This window comes from Bactrocera neohumeralis, chromosome 4 (genome assembly GCF_024586455.1).
Source record: "Bactrocera neohumeralis isolate Rockhampton chromosome 4, APGP_CSIRO_Bneo_wtdbg2-racon-allhic-juicebox.fasta_v2, whole genome shotgun sequence".
In the NCBI taxonomy this organism is placed as follows: Eukaryota; Metazoa; Arthropoda; class Insecta; order Diptera; family Tephritidae; genus Bactrocera; species Bactrocera neohumeralis.
In genome coordinates, this window is record NC_065921.1 from 90,289,374 (window position 1) to 90,313,580 (window position 24,207).

General features: G+C 30.5%; 4 protein-coding genes across 5 annotated transcripts; 2 read left to right on the forward strand and 2 right to left on the reverse strand.

The window, feature by feature from the left end:
* Positions 1 to 535: 535 nt before the first annotated feature.
* LOC126755301 (SLIT-ROBO Rho GTPase-activating protein 1-like) lies at positions 536 to 6,586 on the reverse strand. The gene is given in 18 exon segments (XM_050467768.1): positions 536 to 1,143; positions 1,145 to 1,219; positions 1,353 to 1,757; positions 2,320 to 2,566; positions 2,635 to 2,714; positions 2,765 to 2,865; positions 3,413 to 3,483; positions 3,543 to 3,767; positions 3,827 to 3,932; positions 4,008 to 4,220; positions 4,283 to 4,550; positions 4,601 to 5,104; positions 5,163 to 5,291; positions 5,366 to 5,497; positions 5,567 to 5,656; positions 5,731 to 5,896; positions 6,109 to 6,292; positions 6,492 to 6,586. Coding segments are annotated over 18 exon segments (3,345 nt in total). The 5' UTR covers positions 6,568 to 6,586; the 3' UTR covers positions 536 to 870.
* A 2,378-nt stretch (positions 6,587 to 8,964) lies between these two features.
* On the reverse strand, positions 8,965 to 11,400 carry LOC126755910 (leukocyte surface antigen CD53). Its single transcript, XM_050468635.1, has 5 exons — positions 11,034 to 11,400; positions 10,520 to 10,708; positions 10,256 to 10,441; positions 9,333 to 9,533; positions 8,965 to 9,270 (listed from the first exon to the last, which is right to left on the reverse strand). Exons 1-5 carry the CDS (start codon positions 11,097 to 11,099, stop codon positions 9,052 to 9,054), a joined length of 861 nt encoding a protein of 286 aa, XP_050324592.1. The 5' UTR covers positions 11,100 to 11,400; the 3' UTR covers positions 8,965 to 9,051.
* Positions 11,401 to 14,072: 2,672 nt separating this feature from the next.
* On the forward strand, positions 14,073 to 20,447 carry LOC126757079 (muscle LIM protein Mlp84B). Of its 2 annotated transcripts, none has more exons than XM_050470673.1 (9): positions 14,073 to 14,202; positions 14,386 to 14,508; positions 14,584 to 14,743; positions 16,688 to 16,817; positions 17,027 to 17,123; positions 18,366 to 18,462; positions 18,743 to 19,039; positions 19,097 to 19,417; positions 19,483 to 20,447. In XM_050470673.1, exons 2-9 carry the CDS (start codon positions 14,394 to 14,396, stop codon positions 19,751 to 19,753), a joined length of 1,488 nt encoding a protein of 495 aa, XP_050326630.1. In that variant the 5' UTR covers positions 14,073 to 14,202; positions 14,386 to 14,393; the 3' UTR covers positions 19,754 to 20,447. The 2 variants fall into 2 exon arrangements, with proteins under 2 accessions (XP_050326630.1, XP_050326631.1); XM_050470674.1 differs by lacking the exons at positions 17,027 to 17,123; positions 18,366 to 18,462 and adding exons at positions 17,718 to 17,814; positions 18,062 to 18,146 and having other exon boundaries at positions 14,078 to 14,202.
* Positions 20,448 to 22,274: 1,827 nt separating this feature from the next.
* Positions 22,275 to 24,128, forward strand: LOC126757080 (beta-1,4-glucuronyltransferase 1). The gene is made up of 4 exons (XM_050470675.1): positions 22,275 to 22,370; positions 22,434 to 23,570; positions 23,636 to 23,808; positions 23,864 to 24,128. Exons 1-4 carry the CDS (start codon positions 22,368 to 22,370, stop codon positions 23,880 to 23,882), a joined length of 1,332 nt encoding a protein of 443 aa, XP_050326632.1. The 5' UTR covers positions 22,275 to 22,367; the 3' UTR covers positions 23,883 to 24,128.
* Positions 24,129 to 24,207: the final 79 nt, after the last annotated feature.

The window sequence follows — 24,207 nt, forward strand, 5'->3', positions numbered from 1 at the left end:
GAATTTTAAATGCACATTGTAAAAAATGTTTCATCTTATATGTCTAATATACTTATATTACTATGAATTATATACTTGCACCCAGAACAAATAAAATTAATTTAATTTTTATCAAATTGCGATTCATCTCAGTATTGTGACCGTGATTGGTGAACGATATTTCTAAACTGAGTTAATAAACTTTCGATATCATAGCGTTGTGTACGGCCAAATATTCACGCATGAAATCATCAGGAGCAAACGATTCACTTACCTTTTTGCTTGCATGACTTGTGGTTTGAATTGAACAACTGTTTTTGCGAAAATACAGCATTTTACATACTTGAGTGAAAGTTGGTAAGAAGTGAAATTTCTTGAATATCGTTGTCATGATCTAATCATGTGTTTTTAAATAATACGGTAGTTTTGAAAAATCACAATAATTAATACATAAGAGATGCATTTCCAGTTTTACAGCTATTTTGTTCTAATAAAACTCTATTTCTATATATTTAAATATATAATAAAACAAATCCACGGAAGAAAAATATCCAAATGTTTTAATATGAAATTTATTATTATCCACCTAAAATAGGCATTAATAGATACATTAAAAATGCTAATAATATAATATAAAAATTTCAAATTAATTATAAAGCAAGTATAATTCTATGTATGTCATACTTCAATATATAGTACATACGTTGTGATACCGACACGTGGTATAAATATATATTTTTTCGATTGTAATGCCATTATTTAGTGATTCCTTTTATTTATTAGGAGGAAAAGCTCATCAATGTATTTTGATTATACATAAATTCAAAAATATAAAATAAATAAATAAAAATATGTATATTGATTATTGGAGTAATACATTAACAAGGCCTTTTACTCCATATTGTTACTTGTATTTGATTCAACTCTATTTTCATTCGAATTCGTTTCCTTATTTTTTAAATCATTCTGTTTGTGCGCCATTTGATATTGATTTAATTCGTGATCTAATTTAAATCCACGTGCTTTCGCGGATGAAGGATTTATATTGGCATATAAATTATTTCCTTCTACAATAAAAAGATCACTTTGAGATTGTAGATCTTCACTAACTAACACGGATTTTGCAGCACTGACTGCTTTGGATACATCATTCGATTTTTTTTTTCTTCAAAACTGTCGTATGGTCGGCGTTTTTAAAAATCCCCGTATTTCCTTTTATCTGTGTTGTTTCATCGATATCCTAAAATATAAAATCTTTATATTTTATTACAGGTATTTGTAAGAAAAAAAGTAATGAAGTTCTATAAAAACTTCACGTAGTTAAAGGTAGTTACATATTTATGTACATTTCGCAATTTCGAAACCAATATTACCTCTGCATTTTCTTGAAAAGCACACTCAAAAATTGATTTATTTTTTGAGATTGGTAAATCCATAACTAGATCGGGTGCAATGGGCTTCTTTTCGTATGGCAAATTGTAGCAACTTTCCTTGGATGTACCGCGTGATCTTACTTCCCATAAAAATTTATTTTTTTGGAATTCACTCAAATTCTTCAAATCCTCTTCGGTTGTATCGTCAGTTTTAATAGAACGTTCAAAATCCTCTGTAGGTTGAACACTGTCAACATTAACATTTACCGAGGGTATGTCGGATATGACTGAATTATCTACTACATCTGCGTTTCTTTGCAATATTTCGATGCTGTTTTGATGAGTGTTAATGGGTTTTTTATTGAAATCGGAAATACATTGCTTTGACTCCGGTGCCGGTAGACGCTATAAGCATTAAAATAGTAATTTGTTTAATTTATATTTCAACATAATTTAATACATAGCTCAGTCGACAGGGCCGACTTATACATTACCTATGTCTATGGTCTATTAGAGGTCAAACGAAGGTTATAGGTTTACTTAAAACTTTCATATATGATCAAAATCAAAAGTAAATATATCCGTATAGAAATTCTTTCAAATCTTGCAATTGTTAAAAGTGAATTTGAACTTATTGTAGAATTTAAAATTTACAGTAGAAGCATAAATTAATTTGTTTTGAGGCTTTAATGAAAAAAAATCGCAAATAAGGAGATCATAATACTACCCCATCAACAGTAAATTATAAATATGATCTTCAAATTTGAATTAAACACTAATATTGTATGAAAATATTAAAAAATATGTATATTAACAGTATTTTTCCCTTAAAATTTCTAAATTTGTATAATCAGTAATATAGAAAGAGCAAGTTTCGTCTTCAATAGAAGCGATTAAATCTCCTATGTACAATTTTGCAAACAACATAAAATGTATAATGCTAATTTTACACGGTCGTTTCAAGTACCTCTAAATTGTCACAGGTGTTTACAATCTGTATTTCGGCATGTTTCTCGTAGTCATTCAATGAATTATGTTCATAAAATTCATTATCGGTTCTTGAATTGTATGATATTGGATCAATATTAGGCTGTAAATATACGTGACAATCCTCTTTTGTGGTTTCTGTTTGAATTTCAACAGTCGGCTCGTTCTCAACATTAATATCCCTATGGTTGTATTGTTCAATAGATATTTTGTCTCTGTCTTCTCCTCTGTGTACATAAATTTTAATATTATTGTTTTATATAATATCTTTAATTTTCAATATATATGAACATACTTGATTCTAAGCGATATATATTTATCTGGTATTAGTCCCTCTGTTCCATTTAATATTCCGTGCCACCAATCATTAGATACCTGCAAATTTTGATATTAACTTCTCTAATATTATGTAATGCAAGACATACCTGTTTTCTTAAGATTACGATATCTCCTTTGCGAATTGATAATTCACGATTCGATCGTGCTTTAAAATCGAACTGAACTGTGGCTTCCAGAGTTTCTGATTCTGTACAAGAGAAGAAATTTTTACTTGATTATACTTTATTTATTAATCTTAAGTTAATATTTTTTAACATATATACATTTTTTTTGTTTCCGTACATATTTCCGTTGGATAGATTACTAATACGGTTAAAATGATCTCTTGGACGTTGGGTATTTTGAAGCAAAAAATTATTTAAATAGGTAAGAGAATTATATCTATCTCTATCTCCCAAATAAATGATTTTAGTTATTCTAGTCAATTTCTTTGTTCCCCTTAAAAAAGTAGAAGACTTTTAGCCCGTCTGCTACACTTAACATTATCTAGGTTGATGTCATATATCCATATATATGTTTTTCTCTAGGGAATGATATCGGCAACCCTAAGAATAATTGGCAATATTTTTGCAATAAAGTATTTCGGACTGGAATGATTTCAAATGTCTTTAGTTCTTAGCTCTCATTTGAGGATGTATAGAATATTTAGAGACTTTCGTTAAAAAATAACTAGTTATGTATAGTGTAAGTTACATGAGAGATATCTATTGATTATAGCTTTTTTTAATTCTTACCATCTTCGGAGGGACAAATTTCTGAGTCCGGATCTTCGGTCACATTATCGACTGGGGATTCACCAACAAAACTATAGATTTTGTAAAGTTGTTAGTATAATTGATAAGATTGAATAAACATGCATCTTACATATCCATGAAAGGTTCGTGAGATATATATTTTTCGTATTCCAAGCCTACTAAATCCGGCGGAAAAATATCATCGTGGTATAATATCATACATTTAATAAGCTCGTTTATCTGATTTTGGTATTGAACTTGATCTTTATCTTCCGGCGCAGGCATGAGGGTCGGACCGAAACAAATAGCTAAATTAAATGCATCCATCATATTTTCATCCGCATATTCCGATAGACTATAAGAAAATCGTTATCACAGTTATATGAAACAATATAATCATTTTGGTAAACTTACTGATTTAGAAAAGCGAATAAATAACGAATAACTATTAAAACCGTAGGAGAAAGATTGCTTAAAAAATTTCTTATTGCTGTTATGATATCCTCTTTTGAACGTATTTCTAAAAACACAAATAAAAAAATATATATATAGCATCATTTTCAGTCACTTAAAAACCAAAATTGAACTGAAATACCTGCTATAGATACAAAATGTTCGAAATATACTATAGGAAATAATGGCTCCCTTAATTCTCGCAAGTACAGCTTTAAAAGCCCAGCAACGGAATTAATATCCGACGCGTCATTTGTATCTGCAAGTGGATCTTCGCCCCTTTCAAATGCTTCTCGAAAGTTTGAAATTTCCACTTGGGAACCGGAAACTCTAAATATTCCTTGATGATGTAATCCTGGAATAATATTTTGAAATAATTTATAAGTTTTGCAACTAAAATCGTTGATTATTTTTTACCATATAAATTAATGACACGTATGCAGCTACGCATAACAAGTGGTACTTCCTCGTTGGTAAATTCTAAATATTCTTCTAAGGAACCGCCAAATAATTTTGGTTGGCCAGTAATATTAACACGTCCAATTCGCTTCCGGGTTGATGTTATGACTTTCGTTTGAGAAGGTATACAGCATGAACTGTTCTTAACTAAAACGTTTCGTATAAATTCAGCCTTTGCGCTTAAACGTGCTATGCGTGAAGTTCCGTTTATATATTCTCGTATTTTCTACAATAACAATAATAATTTATCTGAAGAAAATGTGTTCTACAACTTACCAATATGTAATAATCTTCGATGTCCTGCTTTTCAGCTTTTAACTTAGGCGTAATATTGCTGTTGGGTGTCTTATGTATATAGTGTTTACCTTCAGTGAAAATATCGCTGGTGTCATTGTCCTTGTTATTATAATGTTCCAAGAGTTTCGTTTCAGCTGTCTCGAGTGACTTCCAAACTTCGTCGCATTCTATGCGAAGATCTCGCAACCTTTGACCTAAAGTTTCTAATCTTTGTTCCATATCTAAATGTAATTCTTTTTTTATATCCATTTCAATTATTTCAGTCTGATCTTGTTGGCATTGCAACTCTAAACGTTTAGGTATTATAAACGCTGCATGATGGTGTTCTAAAAATTTTTGCTTATCAGCTCGACAATCGATCGAGTGTATTAAATGTGAGAGATTATCTGCTTGTTGAAGAATTGCCCTTGATCGACCCTGGTCTGCCGAAACATGCATTAGTATCGCTTTTGAAATCATAGATCCAAATCCAAGATCCATACACTAATGAAAAAGTGAACTTTATTAAGCATAAATGTTATTAAAGATTAATGTATCTTACATCTATTAGATCACACAAATCTTCCACAAAATATTTATGTATCGTAGTATTTGAAGCTTCCAAACATAACTGGTATTCAGTTTTAGCTTTTAGCGCTTTCAGTCTTGCATCTTTATATTTTGTGTCCCTCTGAAAATAAGGACAAATGTTTTACATATCTCTACTACAATAACAAAAATAACTTGATTAAAATAATGCTTTACTTTGACTATTTCTTTTTCGGTAAGTTTATATTTCTTATTCCGTTCAAGTTTTTCTTTTGCAATTGTCTGCTCCAATTTTTTTCTCTGGGCTTCTGCAGTAACCAACTTTAGCTTGGCTGATTTACATTCACTCTACAGAAAAAATATAGGTACATCATTATTAAATATTATAAAAATATCTTAATTCAAGATCCGCCTAACCTCGTATCTTTGATACGTTTTCATTGTCGTATGAAGTTCTTGAAGTAAATGTTGAATATCTTCGTGAATTTCATATCCTATTAATTTAACCTATTTAGAAATTACGAAAAAAAAATTCATATTATTAAAAATAAAAAGAACTACTTTGCAACCTATATTTTCACCTTTTTATATATCCTCTGAACATCTTCAATAGTGGTCTGTAAACTTGCAACAATACTTATAGAATATAGGTCGGCCAATATTGCGTGATCTTTTGATAAAGACTGAGTTTCCTTAACTAAATGTTGCCAACACGCAAACGTTGAAAATATTGGCCAGTGATCTCTTCTAAAAAAAAAAAAAAAAAACAACCGTTAAAATTTAAATTGAATTCGATAAATTAATATGGAACAGAAAAAATACAGGATTAAAAATTTAGGGTCTGATTGAACAATTATCCCAACTACACAATAGATCATAAATAAATAAAAAAAAACTCAGTTTTTCTTCACTATACTAAAATATATACATATAAGGGGATTAATTTTTTTTTAAAGTACTTTTGTTTTTGTTCCTTGTGTTTCAACAGTAATCCACGTGCAAATTTCTCTAAGCTTTTACTGTAGTCTAACTCTAATTCTCCACGACGGCGAAAGAAATCTTGTATTTCTTGAATTAATCCAATTTGTGACTCCACTCTGGTATCAAGACAACGTAGTTGTTCATTAAGTTGCTGACGAATACCTAGAAATATTAATAGTTTCCGTATATATTACTTTAATTAACTTGCGTAGGAGTTGTTTTAAGCAAAGAAAATGGTAAAATAAAAATAGCTTCCTACAGTTGTCCAAATTACGTTACATCAAATACAATTAATAGTCACAACTAAGGTTTGAAATAAATGTGATATGAATACTGCTAAAATACTTTTTAAATTACTTACTACTAAACATAACGATCTTTCTTGTAGATCCAACTCTTTTCATTGGGCTCTTTATATCCTGATCCTTTTCACCCATCTTTATATGATCATCAAAATCTAAAATATATAGGAAAAAAATTAATTCTTAAATTCACTACTACTATTATTCATTGAGATCCTATTTGCCATTAGAATATACCAATCGGTCTAAAAAGATAGTTGGCAACTCTACGTAGGACATACAGACAAAATCATTTCACTCCTCCTTTTTTACAATCTTTAAATCTTTGCACAAATAGCAAGAATTTCTTGCTACTGCTATTACGAGTACAACATACATACACGAAAATAATTAGATTAATGAATTTAACAAAACGAATTGTGGGTAAACAAAACAAAGAAATTACAAATATTGTAAACAATTCAAACCGGTTCATCCCATAATGTATTGTAGTGTTAGTAGCCTTTTAACCAAAAGTACAAACAATGAAATTGTCGATTATTTTTTAGCTATTATTAAGTTATTACTTTTCAAAAATTAAAACAAATATATCACGGATTTCCTAGAATAGACTTACGAATCTTAGGAATATGTATACGCTTCTAAAATTGTTTTTACGATAGCGTCATATTAGTGCGATACCAAGTACGATATGGAAAATGAAACATATGTGGCCTGAAGAACACTACAGAAGGTATTATATATTTATTGATTCTTGAGATTGCAATATAACTGCCATAGACCAAATTATTTAACTACTTCCTTTGAACTTCTTTTCATATCATATAGTTCACGTTCTCAAATTCGTGTACGCAGTGTGCAAAAATATATTTTGTTAGCTAGTTTATATCCTTATTTGTTTTATTGTTTTTTTTAAACATTTCTATTAAATTATGAATATTTACATATATTCCCGAAAATGATGTAACATTCGTTTGAAACCAGGCGCTACGCGCTAATGAGAATGAATGCCGATGTGTCTCCCCTCAACGCCACTTTACCCACAAAATCAGGTTTGAGCGACAAAAATAGTCCATGTGTGAACATACTTCCCTTGTAGGCTTACACTAGTATATGTAGTAGCTATTACAAAGAAGTAATGGTAAATACTTTAATTTTTTACTTTTGTTTCTTCATTAATTCTTTCTTCTTGAGAAATCAGTGTTTAAAAAGTTGCAATAAATTGTAAACAATTTTATTTCTTAAAACAAATAATTCTTATAATATGAGAGAGAGGAACTAAATTTTGAAGACAAGCTGCGCATATTGGCATCAACTGACAATCATTTGGGCTATGCAGAGAATAGTGCGTTTGGCGGTAAATATTTCGCATGAATTTACTATGACGTTACACATTTGATTGAAATTCTTAGTGATAAATGCCAGAAGTAGAGAGAGTAACTCAATTTTTATTAAAATTCGGTGGTTTATGCCTTAATTAAACTTACCAACACTTTCCAAAGAATTGCAAAATTTTACTTAATAAAACTACATAATAGGGGGATTCTCTTGGTCTTGCAAAACCCTTGCACGGTGCACATATTGCACGAAGTTTAGAATTTTGCAATTGGTGCAACGACACAAAAAACACACACGCATAAAAAATAATTGCGACCCTGTGCCAGCTGTCATTTTAAATAAAGTCATATTTGAATGCAGAAGGTGCGCCAATTCACAATGACATTCACAATAAATTAACCGAATCAACTGTTCAAAAAACCGTTAAAAACCGTGGGAAAAATAAAAATTCCAAGGAAGCCCCCATTTTATTTAGTACTCATGATTTTGGAATATTAATTTATGTAATTGAAACATATTATGTGATCATTCTTTCATTATCGAGTTTCACAATATACATTTATAAATACTCATGTATATATGTATGTATGTATATACCATGATTCAGTTATATAAGATTGTTTAATATCAAAATCAGCCGTTTTCTTTTGATTCGTTTTGTTTTATGATTCAAAAATAAATTTTTCCAATAAATTCAACCAATGAAAATTCGTTTTGAAATGAAAAGGAATGCCGAGTTTCGTAGGAGCGACAGGTTGCGAACAAGAACACTAAGCGTATCACCTGAGCACGTTTAAATTTATTCAAACGATAAAATTTGAGTTGCGCATTATTAGCAACTTATCTTTTGGTGTTGCCCATTCCGTTTACATGAATGAAATTTCTGACATTCCTTTCATATAATTTTATCAAAATCTCGTGCATTCATTTACTAATTTATTTTAACAATGGACAAGGCAATCGACCTGCTGGTCACCTGCTTATATCTCTTTGATGCAACAGGATACAGTTGAAGAAGAACTGCAGGAATACCGCGCTCTGAACATTAAAAAAATGTCTCTTGATGGTTCCGATTGGAGATTTCCACATCGAGGTTGAATGTTCCCCATCACATATGTGATCTGTGTGTGTGTGCGTGCCTCCCATTTACTTGTTTTACATACTCATATCCAACATAAAAATCAAACAAAAATCTTGAGGGTCACAATTATCTACATTCCATCTCAATTTACAATATGTAAAGAATTAAATTATTTGTCCATTTTAAAAACTAATTGTCTGTCATTTCGGCATAGTTGGTGGCTTAGAGGATTTAATAATCCGATGGCCTGGTGCTGAGGGTGAGAGACTCAGTGGGGAGGGCATATCATGACGTTTATCTTGTATTGATAAAGGAAGAAATTGTTGTTGACGCTTCTTGTTCAAGTTGCTTATATTGTGATTATTTTCACTTTTTCCAAAGAGGATAGCTAAATGAACCGCACAAAATAAACCCAAGCTCTGAAAAGTGAAATGGGATTAGTGAAATTTTAAATAATGTTTTAAGAAATAAAAATATTTACCTGCACAACAGCTATGGTTGCAGAACCTAATGAAGTAAAAAGTAATCGATTTCTAATTTGCTCAGATACAACCGATAAACAACCTCTTTTATAATGAGTGTCACATGCAGATTCATAAGCATGTTCTGGTCGGGAGCAACAAGACCACGGCAGAGAAAGCCGACGGTAATCTAAGGGTCCGTCTACTCCGCAACACTGTAACTATAAAAAAAGGAAATAGGCTATAGTAACTTTTTTTCGCTGTATAGATTTGATGAAAAATTTTACTACGGGGTAAAAAATTCCAAATTTGCTTGCCAAATAGAAAGAAAAATTTGGCAATTTAAATTCAAAACAATCCCAATAGGTTATTAATTACATAAGTAAAATAAATAAAATTTTGCAAAAGTACATTGCTTTGCTAATAAAACTTTGTGGATATTGTCTTGTCTTCATTCAATCGCTTACACCAAGTTAAAAAAAATTAGGTAAATTTTATATCTTTCCCAAAATTTAAAATTCTGGTATTTTATAGAATATATTTTTTCCCTTAATTTCAAGATTTTTAAAGTTCTTTTTTATTTTAAGTGAAATCTATCTGTTAATTGCACTTTCACTTGCCTGAGTAGGCGATCAAATTTTTTTACTGCTCTTCGTATTCACCATAATAAATGTAATTTCAGTTTCAACTACTATCAGAATGTTCAATTTTCAACCGATTGACTGTTTGGGATTGTGGTTAAAAGCAGTTTCTACCTAGCTGATTTTTTTGCGGGGGGTTCGTATATAATTTATTACAAAAACATTTAAATCTTTAGACGCTAATTAGGCAAATATACAATTTTATAAAATAATTTGGAATACACATATGCATATATGTACATATGTATATCTTATACGTATATACAATACGTATTTATATATGTATATTTATAAAGCCTTACCTGCGATTGCATACGGTTCCATAAATGCAAATTGTCAACCTTTGTCCTAGAAAATTTGTCAAGAAATTCAACAAACGAATCATCTATAAAAATTTCCACTGATGTTGGGAGGCTCTCACGCATTGCCAACGACCAGCCACATATGAAGAATTGAATGCAAATGCACGCCACCAATGCCGCTATGAACTATAGATTAAAAAAATTAAAACAATTTTTGCCACTTTAAATAAACGCCCGTTATGGAGTGAACTATTTTCTTGTTACCGTTCCTAGTAGACATCGTTTTCTTTGATTTGTAGCTTGACATCCCATCCAACAGAGAAGAAATGTAATTGGCCCTAAACACAATAGAATAGCAGCCGGAGCCCATAATTTATTTTGGACAATACCGTAATAACCAGAATGACCCCATAACAGAATTGTACCAACTAGTATTTGGGCAGCACCAGTTACCTACAAATTACTATATTATATTATCGGATGTTCGTGCATACATACATATGTACATATGTATATATAGATAATACTTTGTATATGTCATGTATTGTAGGTTTGCAAGTATGTGTTCAAATAAACTGGTTACGTTATAAAACCAATGAGTACTTGACCACTGTAAATAATTTAGTTATTATAATTGACGATTTTTCATTTATTTATTAAAATATATTATCAGTTTATCCTTGAGTTTATTTTAGCAAATCGACCTTCAAAGTGTTTAGTACTCATTACTTTGCCATATCCATAAAAAACCTTAATATACATAGTTAATTTTACGTACCATTAAGAGCACGACGTAGCTGTAAACTAAATATTTAAAACATTTAATCCGCTTTGTTAATGCCATATCATATGTCAACGCTTGCACTGAACGCGAACTTTGTGTGGTAATTCATTTACAAATTTAGAGGAATACAATTATTACCCAACGCAAAACTTTTCGCGCTCGCAATTGAGTCTATTTAAAAGGTTTCCAATCAAAAAAATTGTCTCGACATTTTGAATTCTATTTTTAATACTCCAGTATTATAGTATAGTAAATCGCAGATTATATTTCAGTTTGCTGTGATTATTATGTATAAGAAAGCACGATAAGTGAAATCAGTTTGATAAACTGTTTGACTTTTCCTGTGCTTGTGTTGCTGTCCTTCAAGCTTGCTTCTTTGCTTACTCACTCACTTATGTGCAAGTGACGTTCTTTTTAAGCTTTTCATATTATCTATAACTTTTGTATTCCAACTACAATCTAATGAATCAAAAAAAAAAAATGTTGCAACATTTAAAATATGAAAAAGCGGTATATGTATATATACCTATGTACATATATCGAATTTATGGAAATAAAATAATTATTGGGATATATTTTATTTAATTTAAATGCTAATTATACGTTTTGAAAAAAAAATGAAAACTTCCAAAACCTGTATATTTTACTATAAGTATTCTAAATCCAAACACTACGGACTAATACTACATTTTAATAAGTTCATTTTAAGAAAATCAAAAAATTTTATATGTATGTACATATATATGCATATATGTATGTTTGTATCTTTGTATATATGTTAATATTTATTTATTTCAATGTAATAAAATTGTGAAACTTTACATTCATTCACCTTAAGTATATTGGTTTTTGTTTATGTGCTTATATTGTCAAAATAAACTAATTCCATTGAAATTTTGGCAATCGTACGCAAAATGTTGTCTTTGGCCCAGCGTACTGGTACTGCATCGACTGCTAGTGTGATCAGTCTTTTTGTATCTCTCTCTATTCTATAACTTCCTTCTTACCCATAAAAACAAACAGCTTTAGAAGTTTCAAGCGCATTTCAATATCAATTTGAAAGGATCGAAAATATCCTTTTTAGCACTAAAAACAATAAAGATCGGAGAACAATAAAGAATTATCCATATCAAACATTTTGATGAATAAATGGTATAGCAATGGTAGAGGATCATTATGGAAGCTAATCAGTTTTTGATAAATATAATAGTTTTTCCCTGACAGCACAGCCTTAGCACTAACTTTCATCGTTTCGGATCTAAGCAGAGCCAATGGCAAACTCAGCATCCAGTTATTGGTAGCGTGACCGATATACATACATATGTATACAGATGCCTTATTGACTTTTCTTATTGGAAATGAAGAAAATTACAACTACATTATCCACTAAAGAGCAACATTACAAAATGTAATATGCCATACATAATGATGAACAAATATATACAATTGCATATGTGACTTGCTGTAAAATAATTAAAAAAGTTGAATAAATAAATAAGAAAAGTAATAAGCTACTCATCAAGATTTTACATACTTATACGCAAACACATGTACATGTATGTACCATGCCCATGCGTGTACTTGTACTAATACTTATAATTTCAATTATATTTATTCACTCGAAAAGATACACACATTTAGAATATATGAATGTATGCTTTAAAATAGAAATAGTTAACAAACAGATTTAATATTTTGATAAACGTCTGATATACTACATATGTAGTTATAAGTTGGCGGCAATAATGTGAGTCATAGGTGTTGATGACGTTGCGATTGGTATCAGACGTTCTCACAACGCACTTAGCATAGTATTTATAATAATATATGTACATACATATACATACATACGTATTTTAAATAATTTCAGTTCTAATATTATACTTCCTTACGTTAGATACATTCCATAGAGGTATGTATTTTTGGATCGCGGTACTAAAATATTGCCCCTATCAACATATTTGTAAGTAAGGATATGTTTCGATTATGTTGATCCTACTGTTATAAATTTAAAATATTGATCACATAAGGTGTGTAAATATATATGTATACACCATTAATATATTTTATATGAGTTTAGGATTTTATATACATACATATATACATATGTATACCTGTATACCATAATTACACTGCTAATGAAACAATGTTGATTAAAGGACTCTCAATATATAGACAATTGTCTTAGTGCTATAGTAAATAATATATAGAGATACATAAATACATTATGTTTATGAAAGTACTTTTTAATTTGATGTTTTTGTGAAAACATTTTTTGGTAAATGTTTCAAATATATGTATATAAATTAACAATAATAAATTTCAATGTATTTCTAAAATTTCTTGTGACTTATAACTGCTTCTTATTGATCATTTAGGAATGAAAATGTTTTTGTATTTTTAATATATTCCTACAGATAGATATGTACTTTCATACGTATGCCATATGTGTATGACTGTAATTTCAGATTGGGAAATAATATTTTTGTTTTTGCCAAATATTCCTTAAGATTTCTCATATGTACCAAATGCATTTAATATGTACATATGCATGTATACATATACATATGTATGTATATACATACAAACGCAGCTATAGATGCCTATGCGAAAGTAATATAGGGGAATTGTACACGTAGAAAAGCTTAAAATAAAACATTGAAATTTATTAAGTTTGTGGAAAACTTTTAAAAATAGATTTTCCTTATTCACCAAAGCTACCACTTTCGATATTTTAACTTTAGTTGGTATAATCTATTCAAATAATAAGGAAATAAATAAAACTTATGAGTAAGATCATGACATTTTTTGAATATTTATTGTGCTTCTAAATATTTATGGATGAGTAAACGACTATTTCTTCATACACCTCATATAGTTTTGGGTGCAAAAGCTTTTTCTCTCAGTATAATATGCCTTAAACGAAGAGAGGGTAAACGAGAAAAAATCAACGAGTCTCTTGAACATTGGCCATCTCTATCTAATAACACAAAATTCAGATACGTTGTGCCGTGTGCACTCACAAATATAGACTACCTGCGTGCAGCAACCTTTCAGTTCATTTAAGATCGTTGCTAATCGAGGAAAAGTACTTTGGCGCGGTGCTCCGATATATTTCACCTAGTTTTAAAAATTAAATAAGAAAAAATTCCAGTTACCTAAGGTATGATTATGAGTTTAATCCTTAAAAAATATTAATAATTTTACTCGGTTAATAGAAAATGTTTTTGAAAGGAACAATAAATGAATTATTTCTCATTGGGATGAAATTGACTGAATCTACTCTAAAACAAAAAGATTAAATATGCTCTGACATGCTTTATAATTTAAATATATTAATTTATAGATATAAACATGCCGTTCACACCTGTTGAAACACCTAAATGCCCAAAATGTGGCAAATCCGTATATGCCGCTGAAGAGAGAGTAGCTGGTGGTTACAAGTTCCACAAAACCTGCTTCAAATGCGGTAAGGCGATCTGACTCAACATTGCTGATATACAAACGTTTAATTGATTCTACGTCTATTTATTTTTCAACTCAGGAATGTGCAACAAAGCTTTAGACTCCACGAACTGTACTGAACACGAAAAAGAGCTGTTTTGCAAAAACTGCCATGCCCGTAAATATGGTCCAAAGGGTTATGGTTTCGGTGGTGGTGCTGGATGTTTGTCAATGGATACTGGAGCACATTTAAACAGAGAGTAAGTATAACTCACCATTCTTCATTCTTAACTTCGTACATAAATGATTAAATTTGTCACTACTTTGGAGCTATTTGTAATACCTAATATAATACATTGTACAAATATCATAACTTTATGTATTCATGCGTATTTTTACGAAATGTGGCAAGAAAATGTTAAATATCGAAAGCTTAAAGCTAACCGTAGAATATTGTATTTAGCGAATACACATATCTTAATGAAAGCTTTAATTGTATGCACAATGTATACAATATATGCTACATTATTTTTACACAATTGTGTACATACATATATGCATTGTAAGTAGAAAACGACAGAAGTATTCATGTAATGCATGTATTTGTTTTCCACACATTTTCTATAAATAGATTACTTCTAATTGCTTATGTATGTATATACATATGTATGTTTACATTTTGTCATTAATCGACTAGTTTCGTCCATCCATATTTTCATTTACAAAACTATTGCCATAAACGAATATTCGTAATATATAAAAAGTCCATACGAGTTTTTCAACGTAATAAATTTCTAACTAAGTGATATTTTTCACTTTACGAATGTGTGTATTTGCGAAAATACTCACAAATGTATTGCCTTGTAGCACTGAATGGTACACTTACATATTATATATATGAATATGTGCTAGCTGTATTTAGAAAACATATAAAACACTGTTCTTCATTTCGATATTCTCCCATTGTAAACTACTATAGATATTCGGAACACTTTCGATGCGATATAAATAATGTGTAAATATACAAATATCTAGTCATAGGAAGAATTAAAGGAATAAATTTTCATTTAATATTAGTTATTTTTAAATAAATGAAAGGAAAAGTATATTTTCATGCTTGTGCCTTAGCATAAACGTAAAAACTTATAAAAGTTCACATTAAAATTTCAAAAATAATTTCAAAATGCCTATGCGTCATGCTTTAACTTTATTTTAGAATATTTGAAAACACATATGTTTTCCTTAAATTCAAACATATTATTATTTTTTCATATTATCGCAGCAACTAATTTACATGGCGAAAGATAGACGCAGCGATGGAGTTCAGGATTCAAATGTTCTGTCGTGTTAATGTGAACACCTTTCCCGTTTAAATAGTCTACTACATGTTCCAATGTTTTATTACATGTCGCCTCGAAATGATATTAATAATTGTTTTTTTTTTGTATTGATGAATATTTCATAAATATATGTATGTCTGTATTTGTGAAATGTTATTAAAAAACTATAAATAAAAATAAAAATGGATTTTATTTACGAAAAAACTTGTATTACACATTTTTACAATGGGAGATAGATATTATTTTTAAACAAAACTCTGATTAATCCAAATGTTTATATGTATGTATATACATGCATATATGTTATTGTAATCAAGGCATTTTTTCTAATATGAGCAAACGAAACCTAACAAAATGCCTATGTACATAATATACCGTTGGTTATTTCATTTTATAATTTTTCGGATTTCATCCAAGATGATATCATCAAATCATTATTGATATTAATATTATAATTATTAACTGGGTCTTAATTTATATAAGTATGTATGTATATACAAGGTGTACCGAAGGATCCATTACTATGGTAACATTGTAGATTCTTATATAAAAGTAATAATGTACAACCATTATATTTTTTTGCTAGTGTTGTTTACTACTTATTTTGTTTACTTCCTTAACGGAAAAACATAGTGTTAAAAATGTTCCAAAATGTTTAATATATAAATTATGAAGTGAAATAAATAAATTAATAGGGATTTACAAAAATACAAAAGCAATTTTACATGCTTAACAATGTAATGTAATGTAGATGCATGTAATCGTTTTTTAAATATTAAAAAGTTGTTTGTGAATATTATTTTATGCCAATACAAATATAAATAATCATGTAATTAAAAGCATTTCTTTAATATTTAATTATAGTGACATTGATGGTGTACGTAATGGTGCCCGCTTAGAGCCACGAGTAATTGCTAAAGCTCCAGAAGGCCAGGGTTGTCCCAGATGCGGTGGTTACGTATATGCGGCCGAGCAAATGTTAGCACGAGGCAGAGTAAGTTAATTATAATCAGATGTTTCTATGATTTTTATTTTAATACAGAATCAATTATTTGCAATTATACTAAAATATAAGCAGTGCATAAACTTACTAAAACAATCCAAATCAAACACGTAAACATATATTAATATGTACCATCATAGATTTTAAATCTAATATAATATTTAAATCGTTTATTTACATTGAACATGTCAAATAACTAGGGATATCATAGACGATGCTTCAAATGCTTGCTTTGCAACAGAACACTCGATTCTACAATGCATTGCGATGGCCCTGATAAAGATATATATTGCAGAGGTATACATTTAAATAATGTTAAAATCAGTGTCAATTGTTTTCTTTAGATTGCGGTTGTTTTTAAATTATAATTATATACGTTCATAATATAAATGTATGTGTTGAGAAATATCAGTTATACCAAAACATCCATAATTCTATGCGTATATAATATTTGTATGTAAAAGCGTTTTAATTGTATATTTTAAAGGGGTACTATTGAAGTTTTATATGTAAATGTTTTCTAAACACATACACAAAGAACTTACTGCACCTCATATGTCAACCATTTGGAAATACATATGTATTAACGTTAACATGCAATTTATGAAAATATTTTGTTTATTAAATGATATCGTTATTTTAAAATTGAAATACTTAAAACCAATAATTTAATAATTCAGTTTTCAATATCAGACAATTTGGAAGCTATTGCTAATGCCCATTCATAAGCAAATTTCCGTACCAACCAGCCATTACAACAAACCCTTAATGTGTCCCTTCTTCCTTCATTTACAATAATAATACATTCATATGCATCTACCTTTATAAGTAAACTCCAAAAGTAAATAAATTCCTTCTTCATTTCATCATTAACCTTATATTTTCCAACAGCAATGGCACAGGGAGTGTTTTAAATGTGGAAACTGTTCCAAAGGACTTGATTCCATCCTTTGTTGTGAAGGTCCAGACAAAAATATTTACTGCAAAGGTATTATTTAAATAATATTTTCACAAATAGTTACATTCAAACAAAAAATACAGTGACTTTTCATATTTCTCCAGCTATATACATTCAAAATACTACTTCCAATAATGCTCTTATACAATACAATACAAATTCGTTGAATATATTTAGCTGGACAAATGTTTAAGCACACCTAAAATATAAATTACATATATGTATATGCACATTTACATTCCGCCCAAATCTCGTGTTTCCCCTTGTACAAAATTAGCTTGTTATGCAAAGAAATTCGGACCTAAAGGCTATGGATATGGTCAAGGCGGTGGAGCTCTTCAGTCCGATTGTTATGAAAATGGGTAAGTTTTTAACAGCATGCTAGCATCTAATGTGATATTTACATACAAGTATATGTACCTTTCTATATATGTATGTACGTAAGTATATATCAGAATGAGTTCAAGTTAATGTATGGGGGTAACATCTACACATAAGTACAAATACTTTTTAGTGTTGTTTCCCAAGACTTAGCAATTTAAATTTATCAATATTTGTTTTTGATATTATAATAAATACAGGGTGTTATGCTCAGAAGTTTGGCGCCAGGGGTTATGGTCATTTAGGAATTTCTTCTATGGGACTTATGTCTGACATAAGAGACGCCGAGTGGCAAAGGTATACATGCCTACATGTGTAATTTTTTATTATACGTAGTACATTCGATTGATTAAAAGAAAAAGACGATAACTTAAACCGCACTTGCTTCCACTGATGGAAAAGTCAAAATAATTCTAAAAAACAAAGTCAAGCAAATATGAATTAAAACATGAATAATGTTATTTTTAAGAATCTCTATATAACACTTATTAATAAATTTTTTATAATCCATATTTACATATTTTCTTCTTATTTAAATATATATATTTATGTATGTTTATATGTAAATGTCTTACAGCGACTTGGCACCAAAAGTAGCAGATATAGATGTTGGAAAGATACAAGCACGTGCCGGTGAAGGCTGCCCACGATGTGGTGGCGTTGTCTTTGCCGCTGAGTTGGTGCTCTCGAAGGGACGCGAATGGCATAGGAAGTGTTTCAAATGCAGAGATTGCACAAAGACGTTGGATTCTATCATTGCATGTGACGGACCCGACAAAGAAGTTTACTGTAAGACTTGCTATGGAAAAAAATGGGGCCCTCATGGCTATGGATTTGCATGTGGATCCAGTTTTCTGCAAACTGATGGCATGACGTTAGTAACAATGTTTGATTTTTAGCCATGAATAATTATAAACTATACAATTTTCAGTGAAGAACAAATTTCTGCTCAGCGTCCATTTGTATGCCCTGATACCACGTCAATCAAAGCACCTGAAGGTGAAGGTTGTCCACGTTGCGGTGGCGCCGTTTTTGCCGCAGAGCAACAACTTTCTAAAGGCCGTATGTGGCACAAAAAGTGCTACAACTGCACTGAATGTCATCGGCCATTGGACTCGATGCTTGCTTGTGATGGGCCAGACAAGGATATTTACTGTAAAGCTTGTTACGGAAAACGTTTCGGTCCTAAAGGATTTGGTTATGGACACGCACCAACGTTGGTGTCCACTTCCGGTGAATCCACAATCCATTTGTAAGCCAATAACATATAAAAAATTAAAAAAAAAAATATATATACATATATATATATTATTTCAGCCCTGAGGGTAAGCCGTTAACTGGGCCTCGTTCATCAGGAGGTTGTCCGCGGTGCGGATATGCCGTTTTTGCCGCGGAGCAAATGATTAGCAAGAGCAGAATTTGGCACAAGCGTTGCTTCCATTGCGCTGACTGTAGAAAATCTCTAGATTCAACCAATTTAAATGATGGTCCGGACGGTGATATTTATTGTAGAGCATGCTATGGTCGCAATTTCGGACCCAAAGGTGTTGGTTTCGGTCTCGGTGCAGGCACCCTTACCATGACATAAAGTACTTTTCCATATATATTTACATACACACATAAATAAATACATATATGCATGCATATATATAATATTATAAATATATATACATATGTATATATATACATACATGTTGTGTGCGTATTTAAATATATGTAGAATATTATTGTGTATACATATAAAAACTAAACTATAATTAAAATCGAACTTAACGAAATGACTATAATTTTCAGCACGAAGTAGGTATTATATAATTAAAAACCGACAAAAATAACTAATCGATCTTTTTAAACGAAAACTCGCGTTACAAATTAGTTTACATCGAGGACGAAGTTCAATTCATTATTTATTTATTAATTTTTAAATAAATTATAAAAAGTGTGTATATATTGAGATGTTTATATTTAAACATCACATATTTATTTTTTCAATTCATTCAATAACTTTTTGACACTGTTCTTCTAAATATTACCGTGTATCAATAATTTGTAAGAAAAATGTTGAAATAAGCTATTGATTGACTTGCATTAATAAAATATGTATATACACAATCATTTCCGAATACATACTTTATATTTAGAATTTTTGTAATAAATGACAACAAAAGTGTAAATATGTATGTACGCATAATGCAAAAGTTGTCGCCAAGTATTTATGTATATTAGTGCCTTTTGTATGATTGTGCGTATTTGAGAACAAAATAAATAACGAAGAACCCTAATCTTTTTTGAATATAAAGAATTTTACTTGATATTTATCTAGTCATTTTTTTTGGTTATTTAAACTATTCGCGCAGTAATCAAATAGCTGCAAAACACACACTAATTAGCATCAGAGAAAGAGATCAAACTTCTCACATACATAAAAAAGGTTGTCCCGTCCGAGTCAAATTTGATCAGAGTTGCATGAGCTTTTGTTTTGAGTTTCAATTGCAACATTTTACATTCCACTTCACACATATGATTTTCGTGAAAACTCCCTGATTTTCCCTGGTTTCCTCCTGAATCGGCGATTTTTTATTATTATTATTATTTTTTGAGTTATTCAGTTTTTAGACTCGAAAATGTTCATATTGACGACAACAAATTGATCGATCAGTTGGCAAATTTGAATGAGTTCTTGAAATCGAAAAAAGAGGACCGAGAAATACATATGCAACGGGACTGATTTTAACTGAGACCGATATGGTAACCCTACTCATAGGGAATCCTACGTCCATAAAAGTAAAAGAAAAACACATATTTTCTGTCATAATTTCATAATACGTATAATGGATAGCGTCGTGGCGTAATGTGACAGGGAAGCTCACACCCTTCAAAATTACACTTCTTCTCTGAGAGCCACATTTTGCTGGCTAGCGTCGAGAAGCTCTAGCGCCAGAGAGCTCCATGCAAGTGCAGTGGCACACCGAGTAATATGGATTCATCATTATCAACAACAGGTCGGTGACCTGTGTGATAATTCACTAGAGAAACACAACAGAAGCATCGAATTCACAGCTAATATGGTATGGAGTTAATAGGAATCGGTACAAAAATTGGATTAGATCAAATTCTATGTCTCGACTAATTTCAACCAAATGCTTGATATAATCCTCATATTTTTAGAGAAATTGAACTACAACCATGCCTACTTCCCATATAACGCAATTTTAAATTTTAGATGATTATTTCTTTCAGTATATATGTAAATCAAGCATCAACACAGATGTCGGAATGAAACTTTACCAAAATAGTCCTTCGATATATTCCATCTATTGCATAAAAATGGTCGAATTCGGCCCATACCTTTTCAAGCTCCAGGCACCGACAGAAGCCAAACGGAATCTTTACCCGATAATAATATGCCCTCGTGTAAAGGATGGGTAAAAACGGGTCAATATTTGCCCTAGCCTTTTTGAATCTAATATAAATTTTTTAAGCTATCGCTTAACTTTACCATGTTTATTGATCAATCTGTTAAACGGTCACTATGTGAAATATCTTCACAAAATTGAGTGGATCCGTGTTCTCAAGTCTACCATACATTAGCATAATGCCAAGAGTTAATATAATCACTTCAGACCTTTTACCTACATAGCTACAACATTCCCGACACAGCGACTTGAAAATTTAGAGAGTATAAAATGTTCGGTTAGACTCTAACATATCCCTTCTATTCTTGTTATACGTACTTTTATCGTCAGACAAGAAATATGCATATACATAAGTCTTCTTCACTCATAAAATATATCTGTTGCAGTTTGTCATATGTTATTCCGTTCTGTCTGCACCTACAATATTTATGAGCTACTCTCTTTATCAATTCATACGCGCAATTTAATGATGGTTAAAAGAACCGTAACAATAATTTGTTTTTTTTGAGCAGGAATCACAACGAATTAAGGAATATGTCGTGTTTGATATTATTAGGTATATTAGATAAATGTACTGTATTATAATGCAAAATTGTATACAAATACATACATATATGTATGTACAACGTCAATAGTTTAGCGAAACCGTATATCGATTCAATAACAATGGTATTGTGAGATATTGTAATCGATTTTTGCACTGAAAAATTCAGTTATGTGAAATTCCCATTCCTAGGAATAATAAGTCAATACATATAAGTATGTTTATTGTGGACATCTACAAGAATGGTGATTTACGTTTATAAATGCCTTAAAAATATTAAGATTTTGAATAAATGTATATTTTTACAGAGGAAACTTGTGCGATTTAGACGTTGGGTTTTATTCATATTAACAATATTTTTAACTACAATTAATCTACTGTGGACATTTTGTTTACTGGACACGGAAATAAATTCGCAACAAATCAATAAGTCATTTAACAGAAATACAAAGCCATTAGTGGCAATAGAAAGTGCCAACGATGACACCATGCCACCGCTCAATCGATCATTAGTACAGAAAATGTCGAAGCATAATTTTAGGCTTGCTTTCGATAATATAAGTTTCGAAACTGGTAGATGGGACAATCTTCGCAATTATAAGATGTTTGATTTTGCTTTGATTGGAGATAAGTTTATCAAATCTTCACACGAAAACATTGTATGTTTAGCTACCCAAAGTTCCGTGGAACGGTTGTATTCATTGACACAAGTTGCACATCAGTGGAACGGACCAATTTCAACCGCCGTGTACGTTGCCGGAGATGAAGAATTCTTCATTTTACAACACTTTGTTACATATATGAGACTTTGCTTCGCTTTTATACGCGATAACGTTACTTTTCATATAGCTGTTCCAAATAATAAGGAACCAGTTCACAGACAAATTCCTAATCTCTTCAACAGCTTTGATTGTCAATACCCTGAACAAACGCTTCGCCATTTACTGAAAATACGCAATCCAGACACAATACGTTGGCGTTTAAAAAATGAATATCCGCAAAACCATTTACGCAATTTAGCTCGAAAAGGTTGTCAAAATAAATATGTATTTCTAACAGATATTGATATAATACCAAGCACAAATATGGTATCATTATTAAATAAATTTCTGCCGTCAGCAAAATGCAGCTATCGTTGCGCGTATGTTATACCAACTTTTGAAATAGACAACAGAGCTAAATTCCCTGCTTCCAAGCCAGAGCTTATGCGTTTATATAGAAAAGGTCTAGCACGCCCATTTCACGAAAAAGTGTTTATTTACAACCAGTACGCGACAAACTTCTCCATTTGGCTTAAGAATTCTTCCAATGAAGATGAGCGGGCTCATATAAGTCATGTCGTAACAAATTTTGAGTTCTTGTATGAACCTTTTTATGTCGCTTTTGATGACGTCCCTGCCCACGATGAAAGATTTATAGGCTATGGCTTTACCCGAAATTCACAGGTAAGACATTAACAGCATTATGCTAAACTATTAATTTAACTCATTCCGGTTTAAATTTTTTTTAGGTCTATGAAATGTATATTTCTGGGTACACATTTTTTGTGTTATCCCCTGTTTTTACTTGTCATTGGGGATTACAACAAAAAAAAGCGAGACCAGTTTGGCGAGAACAACAAAATAATCTGAATCGAAAGCGTTTTGAGATGTTTAAACATGAAATTCTCGCCCGATATAAAAAGTATTTAACATTTTGTTTAAATTATCTTGAACTCATGAACTATTTTAATTTACAGAAAGACAACAAGGAAATAATTGGCATAGTGGAAGTAAACTGGAAATAAGTGTAATGAAATTTTTTATCGATATGAATTTCATGATAATAACATTCTATAAACCTTAAAACAATTCCACATGGGACCATACTTCCGCCTATAAGTATGCATTCATATTTCTGCAGTTGTTTTAAAAATCAATTATTAATACAATTCTAATATTACATGTCCAAACTTCTGAAACTTCTTTGTTATAAAATAAAAAGCGATGGTTACTACCAAGAAATTTTATTATGGTATATACGTATTAAACGCGTTTTGGAATGTAAATTTTATTTAGATGCATTGGTAAATATACCATGTGT